Here is an 11,748-nt window from a genome sequence, read left to right on the forward strand (position 1 = left end):
TAATAAGCCCCGGCTCGGATTCTCTGCTCCTCTCTCCTCATCCCTCCATCCGGCTCATCTTCAGTCGGCACACCGACATGAAAGAGCTGTTTGGGGGCAGCAGTGGGGGGGTCAGCGCCAGCACTATGGAGATTTAAACATGATTTTGGGGGTGGGGTGGGGGTCTGAGGCTTCAAAGCATAACTGGGTTCAGCACTGCAGCATCAGAAATACTGATTAGTCTAGCTTACTGACTGTTAATCAAGGGCCCATATCAAGGAAATCTGAGTATTGGTTCTATATAGAACCATAAGTTCTTTTTGTGGTGAAATGGTTCTTGATATTAATGGAAAATGCATTAACTCTGACTCTATGTAGACAAATCTCAGATATTCCTCCTGTTACCTCTTGTTACCTGTTACTAGGTCAGAGGTCGCAACCTAATTTTTGCTTTTATTTATTCATAATTGTTGTTCATTTTTGCGAAGTTTATATTTTTGTCTTATTTTTGACTTTTAGTATTAGATATGTTTTCTATATAATAAACAACAAACTGTGAAAACCTGGTTAAGTAATTAATAACAAGGTTAATTACTTGTTAATTCGCTTCTTGTTACTTCTATTCTTGAGTCCCTTGCTCTCCCTTTGCTGCTGTAGCACTGAGAATTTTTCTCTTTTCTTTTCTTTTCTTTTCTTAAACGTTAGGAAAAGCTTATTTTTTCAAAAAATCAAACCACCTTGGAAGCCACAACATTCTGTCCATTTTACCATCTATGCTGTAAATATGTCTCAATATGTGCCACCAGTACAGGCTAAAAATATAATAGAAATGAAAACGCAGACTCTGCTCTGCTTTAATGGAGCTCAGCTATAGCCGCATTTCTCACATCTCCGGCAGGAAACTTTTCCTCAAAAACAGAACAGTTTCTGGTAAAACGTCTCCCAATGTTGGACTTTTTACGAGGCTGAAGTCAGCTTCTCAATCTCCTTCAATTCCCCATTCCACCTTAAATGGTGCCTAAGTCGCCAGAATGTAACTGCTGCATCGTTTAAGGTGGAACGGAAAAATAAGAACTAGAAGCTGGAGAATGAAAAGCTGATTACAGCTCTGTGACTTTTTAGTATTCGTCAGTTTCTTACTGCAGATTACGGAAGCCGCCTTAACACTTCCCCAACTACCATGAAAGACGTTCCTCCTAATCACGTTGCAGATTAAACGTATCAGGAAACCAGCTGGACTGATTATAAACACTAATAAGTCCATTCGTCTCCAAATTATTGATGTCCGTCTTAAATCTCTCTCTTTGCCGTTTCGTAGCTACTAGCTGGGCGAGACTGTTGTCTGTGTTGCTATGGTGACCAGCCGTCTGCGCTGATCTTCAGGGTTAAAGGGTGAATCAGCAGTTCTACATTAACTCCAGAGTTTAAGACCATTTACTGTTAAACTGTGTTGAAGGATCAGCAGAGCTTTATTTTACTGTAGAGGAGGATTATTTTATTATTACCTACTGATCTGATTCAGCTGTGGAGCCACAACAGGGCAGGAAAAGAGCCACATGTTGCCGACTCCTGGACTAGAGTCACTCATCCTTAGCTCTTTGTCATATTAGCATTCAGTGGCTCCCAAACTTTTGCATACAACTGTATGGCTGAGAAGCGCTCCACCTTTGCTGTTACTGATAATGAGTCTCAACCAATCAGAGTGCAGCTTCACCTATAACTGCTGTATAAATTCGACCATGTATGACGCCTCAGCAATGCAAACCAGGGTTCATCGGAATGGGCACATCACGCTCTACTGACTTGTGGAGTTTGGCTTCATTCTAATATTTAACTCCACTGATCTACAGAGCTTCAAGGATCAGATGTTGAATGTCATCATCTCCACTTTCCCAAAGACTACAGTAAAAAGCCATGTGCTGTTGGAGAGGCAGCCTAATGTGGGTTACTCTTATTTGTGTCATTACGGTGGTCTAAATGAGAGATTTGGGAGATTCCAGGGTCCGTAGCTCCAGTTCTCTGAAGACTAGCATTGCCATCCAGGGCTCAACTGAGAGAATGCACTGTAAATTTCTGTAGCTCTGCTGCAGAAGACCATTCCAGCAATGCCACCTAGGGTGTGCATATCTCTGGTTCCTGGAAGGCTAGTATTGCCATCCAGGGCCCGAGCAAAAGATCACATCAACCTCTACTGACCTGTGGAGTCTGGCATTGTTCTAACATTTCTCTGCCAATCCAGAGTGCATCAAAACTCAGACACTTTAAATTTCTCTGGCTCTCTGTTGCAGATGAGCAGGTCTGCAAAGCTGCCTAGGGTGCGCCTAAGTCAGATACAAATATGAGAGTTTCCAGGACCTGTATCTACGGTTCCCTGAAGGGTAGCGATGCCATGCAGAGCTCACTGGGAAGGGCACGTCACGCTCTACTGACTTGTGGAGTCTGCCTGTGTCGTGGATTTTTAAAGTTGCTTGTTACAAAACATTCGCATCTCCGGTGGTTTTATTCATGACGTCAGCAGCGACTGGTCGACGCCGACTCGACTTTCATCACATAACTGTCGACTTTAAAAACTCTGAAGTCATGTAACCCCTAGAGAGTGATAAGTATGAGTCTGTTGATGTTATATTTCTGTCCCTCAGAGCAGCAGGTTAGTCCACAGGGAGGAGATACACTCATTCTCTTTCTCCCAAAAGCCTCTCAATCTCCTCACATAAACCACACACAACCAGCTCCTACTGCTCCATTCACACCTCACACACACACACACAAATGAAATGGTGAGGTCAAAGAAGCGCTCACACACAGACACACACACACACACACACACACACACACACACACACACACACACACACACACACTCTGCAGGCAGAGCTGTAGCAAGAGCAGTGAGTGGAAAAGACATCTCCACTACAGCCTGACAGGAGCACACCTCCAGCCTCCTGAGAGCTGTCGGAGCTCGGCAGAGGACACATCCTCACACGTTTCAGTGCACTGTATGTGTATTTTATAGGTGACCACATTTTACCTCTACATAAAAAAAATCACCAGCAACGATAACACACATTAACCTTTTAAACAACCTTATTTTTAATGAATTACTACAAATTATTCAGGAAAACACAAAGTCCTCAGTATCTACTATGAAACTGATGTCCATGTTCTGTATTAGAGCTGCACAGTAAATAAATCACAGCAAATAGTGAATATTCATAGTACATTCTGCATAACGTCTAGTAGTTGCTGAATAATTCATAGTAGACACTTAATAATTCATAGTAGACACTTAGTAATTCATAGCAGATACTGAAATTTATAGTAGATGCTGAATAATTCATAGTGGATACTGAATGATTCATAGTAGATGACGAATAATTTGTAGTAGATAGTGAATAATTCGGGGAGGTTGGAGCAATTTGTAGTAGATATTCACATTAGTTACTGAATAATACAAAGTAGATCCTGAATAATTCATACTAGATACTGAAAAAGTCACAGCAGTTACGGTAGTTTGTCAATCACTTCTGTAATATCAGCTTCGGCGATACTGATACCACAGACTGCTGCAATATGCAAATGATTCTCTAATTAATCACAGTGTGAACATCCTGCCCCAAACATACGGTTCGATCTCCACTCCATACATATATGGAAACTAAACTACACAAACAGCCTATACAGCATACACCATTCACACTGAAGTTATAAGGAGTGTTTCAGCCCAGACCGCTTGCTGAATAAGGAGCCAATCAGAGCAGAGGTCATTTACATCTCTCAGCTTTAAAGGCACAGTAACGAAAACATAGTAAGGGACAGAGAGAGGTTGGAAAACGGTCAGGTAGAAATGAATTACGGCTCTTGCTGATACATAAACACGTACTAACGTTATAAGTGGAGATGGGGGGAAAAACACAGGAAGGAATGCAGAACCCAGGCCTTTTAATAAAGTGCACAGTAAGGCATGACACAGTAACAACATGCAGCTGCATATTCACAACACTTGTGTTCATTCCACACTGCGCAGCCCTAATATGAAGATCTGGGCACAGGGAACTGAAGTGCAGACCCCTCATACAGACCCCCCAAACACTGTGCAGGCGAGAAGCTCCGAGCGCTGAGGCACACAACCAACCTTCACCCTCCTCTCACACACCCTCACACCTCCAGCCTCTCTGTGATGAAGAGCACCTCCTTCCAGAAAGCTGTGTGTGTTGTTTTTGTTGTGGATATTCCACTGAACAGTTCCTTCAGTTACAGTCGTATGCAAAAGCCTGAACACCCCCAATTTTCCAGGTGCGCCCAAACTTTTGACTGCGCATTCGGTGTATTTTAAGTCACACCAGATCTATCAGTCCAGTCTAAAAGGTGCTGAAACTTTGTTGTGCGGTCACAAACATTAATGTCCCATTAAAGCATTGAAAGCAACAGCGTTCTTCAGGCTCTTCAGGTGTTCCTTCGCAAAGTGAATGGTTCTATTTTTAACTGCGAGTTCCATACAGAACTAAGTCATGCTTAAATTTTTCTTTGCATGGTAAAATGGTTCTTCAGATTCTATATGGTTCTGCTATAGAAGAACCCTTTTCTGGTGCTATATAGAACCATATACAATGCATTCTCCTTCAATGAGAAGAACAATTTCACCCTGCAAAGAACCACTTAAGCACAAAGAGGTTCTAAACAGAACCACTCTCTTTGCTAAAGAACCCTTGAAGAATCTTTTTTAAGGGGGGGGAGCGTTCATTACAGTTAAAGATCCGCCCCATACACACCCAGCCCCGCCCCCAGCCCCGCCCCCTGCCAGGCTGCAGTGTGGAGCTGGACAGTGCAGTGAGACACAACATTTCTGGAATGTTCTCTATAAATAGCGGCGGTTATTCCTGGCTGAGCCGGCGTGGTTCGGCCGCTCAGGGGAGTCTGCTTACCTTCTACGGAGGGCGCCTGGTCCTGCGCTGCGTACAGCATCTCTTTAAACGCCTGAAAGAAAAAACAAACAGTCAGTAATGCGTGATTTTCACTCAACAAAGGGCCTTTGGCATTTTCCCTAAAAGTAGGACATGACATATATGATATATATGCACACATGCTATATGCACTGACTGTGTATATGATATATACACTCACTGACTGTGTATATGATATATACACTCACTGACTGTGTATATGATATATATGATATATACACTCACTGACTGTGTATATGATATATATGATATATACACTCACTGACTGTGTATATGATATATACACTCACTGACTGTGTATATGATATATATGATATATACACACACTGACTGTGTATATGATATATACACTCACTGACTGTGTATATGATATATACACTCACTGACTGTGTATATGATATATACACTCACTGACTGTGTATATGATATATACACTCACTGACTGTGTATATGATATATATGATATATACACTCACTCACATTTTTAAGATTTTTTAATCATTTGAAAATGGCTGCTGTCCTTTACATTGTGCACAAATTTTATGTTGAACGCACTAAAAGAAACGACCCAAAATTCCTTGGAAAAATGTCTGGTTCCATTGACTTCCATTAAAAGTAAAGTATGTTTTTTCCTTCTGTAAAGTTAAAATTTTGGAGATACGAGGTTTTGTTTGTTTTAAATGGAAACAAATCTTTTAAATTTGAGCAAGTAAAACAAAAGTGACTAATCATGGTTAAACTCTTTATTCCGGCTCCATATCGCTCCCGCTGTGTTAGTTGTTTTGCAATCTGGAGTCGACCAGAGGAGGACAGGTTGCTCTTTTGAGTCTTGGTTCCTCACAGCGTTCCTTCCTGGGCTTGCTAATCGGACAAAGTGGAGGGGTGGTGCTGACTCAGCACACTGCTACTGCACACTAAGATTTAGCAGATGAGAGCAGCCATGCATCACTTCCCTGTCGTCCAAACGACCACGCCCCCTTTTGGGTGAAAACACACCCGGTCAAAGCATCAGCACCAATTTGGAAATACAAGCGCCACCACCTCTAAAAGCTGCTGTGGTACGTTTTGCATGTAAAAAACCCAATTTATGATTTCTTTCCTTCCCTGAAAAGTGAAGGACAGCAAAAGGAGAGATCTGTGTCTTCAGGCCGTCCGCAGAGAGGATAAAACATTAGACGGTGACCCGGTCGGTCAATACATGCACGTCTGTGTTTAGCACTTCATCACAGTTGAGTTAATGACGTTAAAGTCAAGTTATAATGAAAGTCAAAGTAGTGAATATTGACGCGGCATTGAAAAGGCAACACACAGAACACAATGAAAAGACAGGAGATCCCAATTTATCGTTAGCCTGTAACAAAAGGCTGGCACTGGCTGCAGCCACCTAGCTTTTCCCTTTCCAGGGGTCAACAACATGACGCTCTTTTACTGGCCTGTCGCGGCTCCACAGCTGAATCAGATCAGTAGGTAATAATAAAATAATCCTCCTCTACAGTAAAATAAAGCTTTGCTGATCCTTCAACACAGTTTAACAGTAAATGGTCTTAAACACTGGAGTTAATGTAGAACTGCTGATTCACCCTTTAACCCTGAAGATCAGCGCAGACGGCTGGTCACCATAGCAACACAGACAACAGTCTCACCCAGCTAGTAGCTACGAAATGGCAAAGAGAGAGATTTAAGACGGACATCAGTAATTGTGACATGAAGGGACTTTTATAGTCACTCCAGCTGGTCTCATGATACGTTTAATCTGCAAAGAGAAACTGTCCAACAGCATAAAGTCACAAAGCTAAAGGTCTTGATCAAATTCTCCCATTCCACCTTAAATGGTGCAGCAGTTACATTCTGCTGCCTCAGGCAACAAGTGCAACAAGAAAACTGAAACAAGAAGCTGGCGAATGAGAAACTTCAGTCATTGTAAACATTTGAGAGTCGAGAGACATTTTACAAGAAACTGTTCTACTTTTGCGGAAAGGTTTCCTGCTGGAGATGCGAGAAAAGCAGCTATAGCTGAACTAAAGCGTAAAACAGAGCGAAGTGAGTCTGTGTTTTCATTTATACTATATTTTTGCTACTAAATTAACACATACTGAGACACATTTACAGCCAAGATGGTAAAATGGACTTAAAATGTTGAGGCTCCTAAGGTTAGTAACATTTGGGGTACCGACCCCTGATCTGGCGTGTTGAAACACAAATGCCAAGTAAAGAGTTTCACCTGCCTGTTCCCTCAAGTGATTTTTATGTCATAATAATCCAAATTCATAATGATCCGAAGTGTGTCTAAATACGGCATTAACGCCATGACGACGGGGTCGTAAATATGACTCCTCCAGCCACTTGGTAGAGCCATTTGTCCACTTCGATGGACGCAGACTGAAAGGACACTGATCTGTTTCTTGCATTTTTTTTTACATAACAACGTTGGTTGTTTATCAGCAACGACATGACATAACTGTTAGCCTGACTGGCTGTAGGACCTGAAGTCTAATAGCTATAAATCAGTAGGTTATTCCGATTTTATGCTATAAAATTGTCAAACACCTCATCGAATTAGAGGGGCTGCTCTCACCCAAAAAGGAGCGGGGGCAATTACACTAGGGCAGATATGCTTCCCCATCCAGAGCTAAATTAAATGCAGTTTCTCAGTCTCAATAAGGATTTGTAACAGTAATGACCCCCAACCCTACTCCCCCCAAAGTGTCGGTGGGAATAATAGATAAAGCAGGGTAGTAAGCAGCGGTCTGATGGATTGATCCCCAGACTACTGAGAGCACTTCATTTGCTGTCACCACGTTCATTCCCTTTAATTACTGCGCCTGTTTTACTGACAGTGCAAGCTACAGTGTTAATGCCTCCACAGTGCCTCATGTTAGAGGTCTGTGCAGGACTGCTTTTTCAGTCCCATTGCAACATGATTTCATCCCACTTCCGCCTAAAATCGGAATCATTAGTCCTGCTCCCGCCCGCACAGCTTGAACTGGCATCCAATATCTACGACTATTCACAAACACATCACTCTCTGCTGGGCAGTCATGGTCATCAGGCTCACGGTGAGTAACGTCACCCAACATTTTTTCACCATTTAATCACAAAGCAGGAATTATTTTTGGCAGCGGTGGCCATCAGCCTGAAGGCTGTGCCATCTCAAAGCGACGAGAATCTGTGTGATGTTAATGTGATCGGCTGCTTCACAGCTCTTCACAACAACTTCATTCATTTGAACTGTTTCACTGTCCTGATTTTAGATTTTTTATATATATGATTAAGTGTTTGTTCTACTTTATTTAGGCCGTTCATTAATTTGTGGATTCCTCTTCTTGCACGTTTGGTCCCGCTCCCACCTGCAGGGGCCTGGGTTCCCACCCGCTCCAATGCAAAGCACTGAAAACTAGTCCCACACTGCAAAACACTGTGGGATATCCACACGAGTGCAGACCACTACATCATGGAAACCACTGTAAACAATCAAACTAGGCATGTGGGCGCAGCCTATCAGAGTAAAGTGGGTGGAAGGGGGGAGGGGCTTATGTTATGTATACAAACACACTCACACAGGCAAGGTGAGGTTATTTATAGAGCAAATTCCCAAACTGTCGTCTCCACTGAGCAGCTTTTCAGTCAGCAGCTGTGACAGAAGAACAGCAGAACAACCTGGAATCAGCCAGAAATGAACCCAACACTAAACGGGCTGTAAGAAGCTTTACAGACCGACTGGAACAAAACAACATTAATACTGATCTGGAGAAACTGACCAAACTGAGCTGAACCTGATATTGGCTCAGTTTTATGGCTCAGTCTGATTTGGTCCGACTCTGAAGATCAGACACGTCTGGCGAATGGTGTTGGGTTCATTTCTGACTGATTCCAGGTTGTTCAGCTGTTCTTCTGTCACAGCTGCCGACTGAAAAGCTGCTCAGTGGTGACGACAGTTTGGGAATTTAGTGTAAGGAGCTGGAGAACGAACTGCCGGCTGAGCAGCGAGTGGGCGGAGCTTGTTACTCATTAGTTTGTATTTTTGTTCAATTTCCAATTTTCTGTGATCTACATAACCATATACTGCCACTAACACAGATAAGAGAACAGGGAACGCAAAAAAATCTATTTAATATTTTTAATTTTACGTTTCTTATGACGTATTTAAAAACAAGAATAGCTGTTTACGTAATTATTGTCTGTTGTTCTTTTTTGGTTTTATATAGAACCATTTTCTTTACTACACTCTTAAAAAGATGGTTCTTCTAGGGTTCTTTAGTAAAGAAGATGGTTCTATATGGAGCGATGAACACTCAAAGAACCCTCTGCACGATCAGAGTTGTTTGCATCAATCATGAAAGGGTTCTTTAGATTGATATAGAATGTGGTTCTACATAGAACATTTTTGAAAAGAGTTCTATATAGCACCAAAAAGGGTTCTTTTATTGTTACGATGTCAAGCTTGTTACAATAGAAGAACTCTTCTTGGTGCTATATAGAACCAACTAGCGTTTTTAGTGAAGAAAATGGTTCTATATAGAACCACGAACACTCACACAATCCTCTGCATGATTAAAAGGTTCTTTGCATTGTTCATGAAAGGATTCCTTAGACTAATGGAGAGTGTGCTGTAGATGGTTCTATATAGAACCTTTTAGAAATGGATTCTAGATAGCACCAAAAAGGTTTTTAAGGTTATTATTAGGATGTCAAGCTTGTTACAATAGAAAAACCCTTTTTGGTGCTATATAGAATCACTTTTAAGATGGTTCTACATAGAACCATATACAGAAGATATAGTGAAGAACCATCATTTTTAGGTGTGTGGCTACAGAATTCCAGCCTAACAAAGACAAAATGTCTTGATTGACGTGCTACATTTGGGATGAGGGGGCGGGTCTGACTGGGATGACACAGAGTGGGCGGAGTCTATCAGCACTAACACTGCAGTCTACAGGTGCAGCACAAGCCCAGCTCTTCTTATAGAGTCTGTGTGTTGCGGAGGGAGGTGGGTGGACCTGAGTGTCCAAGGCCGAGAGCAGATGTCGTCCCAGCGGGAGAGAGAGGAGCAGCCTGTGTGTCTCTGCTGTCTCTCGGTCGGATCCATACATTCTAATCAGAGCGCAGACCTTAGCTGTAGGCATGGAAACGGCCTTCTGCCTTAGAGCTGCAGCACAACGGCGGCAGATTCCTCAGAAAACCGTCATTTAACCCTCAGAAGACGCAGCTATGGATCACAAAAGCGAGCTGTGCTTTCATCTGACCCGTTTCTGACTCGTCGCTCGCTGAAACAACAGGAGACCCAGTGAGGACAGGAGGACAGTGCAGCAGAAGAGGAGATATGCTGTTAGGACCTGAGTTTCCCTGATAGCGAGAGGACAGTGGGCCCTGTGGGCGGCCCACCACAGTTCATGCAGAATAATGGACAAAATTCCGCTCATCATCACTCAGTTTCCACTCATAGTCCAATTTACTTCTGCTTTCTTTCTTAATTTCTTTAGTCATCCTTAAAAAGTCGGTGAATAATTCTAATCTCAGCACAGTGTCACGGCGTAAAATCATTTACATAGTCTTTTTTTTTTTCTTTTCAGTTGTTTGTAATATTTGTCCGAGTTTATTTTCTAAACCAAAAAGCTCTGAGTGTCTAAAATCTGTTTGAGGAGATTAAAAATGAAAAACTAGTTAGAGCTTGCATGCAGGACAGTAATCTGGCTGGTCCAAAGGTGGACCAGTGGTGGCCAGTGGTCAGCAGGGTGCCACCTTATCAAGCCAGTGGACTGACATATGCTCAAGATCTGGGTTTTGTTCTGCAAAAAAGGAAAAACTTTATATTTTTGTCAGATTTTTGTCCCTTTTGGCATTTCTGGTGTCTCATTTTACAGGCTGGTGCTGAAAGATGAATCGTTTTTTTGTATCAAAATCATAATTTGAAATTTTTCAAATCACAAGCTATTTTATAATTTATGTTTTTTTACATCATCAACAACGAGAAACTCCACAGATTCTTCAAAATTACAGCATAACTAAAGGTTTACGATGTAAACTGTGCGGTTCTGAGTGGTTTGGTGTGAAACTCTGTTCTAAAGAAACTTACCGAGTCAGAACCGTTCACAGTGGTGGTGATAGGAACCAGACGTCCACCTTTAAAAGCTCCTTACGTAAAGTTCCTACATGAAATGGTTTTGGCTTAAAATGTATTTGAAACCATTTGAATCCATAATTATTCCAGATTTTCCTCTATTTTTCCATCATCAACATTCCATATAAACTCAAAAGACTCGTGTAGGTTCTCTGGTGGTTCTGGATAGTAAATAAAACGGCTCTATTTGTGTTGTAGTCATGGCGACGCCTGGTTCCCATCACCACCACTGTAAAGACATCTGAACCACTTCACACCAAACCCTCTGAATCTCTCTGTTTACACCTCACACACTGGATACCTGAAGCAATTTAAAAATAAGGTGGAATTCTCCGTTATGTGGGAAAATTTAAGCCAGAAACACAAAGGTTGTAAAATTCAAGTAGATGAATTAGACCACCCAGAAGCAGCAGTCTTGTGTTGTTGTGATGTCACAACCACGATTGAGTAAATAGTAAACGCTGCAGTGAATGGCAGCATTCAAACCTCAAGCTAGAAAAAGTGGATATTTCAGCATGTGTGGCCAAAAATAACAGGGCTGGACCTTAATGTATAAAAATCTAATCACATTTTAAATTTGACTCACAATAACGGTCAGAAAAGTCACAAGCAAATATTTCAGAAGAACACAGAAGACCCTTGAAATGTGGTTGAGAAACGTGTCCTCCTTTAGGCTGAATTCTGAAGATG

At 41.9% G+C, this 11,748-nt stretch overlaps 1 protein-coding gene across 1 annotated transcript in view; it reads right to left on the bottom strand.

Moving 5' to 3' along the window:
- The window catches only part of xpr1a (xenotropic and polytropic retrovirus receptor 1a), a 135,278-nt gene that overhangs the window by 115,332 nt on the left and 8,198 nt on the right, over nucleotides 1–11,748 (bottom strand). The window contains exon 2 of the mRNA XM_037535920.1: nucleotides 4,902–4,953. Within this exon, the coding sequence (XP_037391817.1) occupies nucleotides 4,902–4,953 (52 nt within the window). The remainder of the gene's footprint in view (nucleotides 1–4,901; nucleotides 4,954–11,748) is intronic.

This window comes from Pygocentrus nattereri, chromosome 28 (assembly GCF_015220715.1).
Source record: "Pygocentrus nattereri isolate fPygNat1 chromosome 28, fPygNat1.pri, whole genome shotgun sequence".
Lineage (NCBI taxonomy): Eukaryota > Metazoa > Chordata > Actinopteri > Characiformes > Serrasalmidae > Pygocentrus > Pygocentrus nattereri.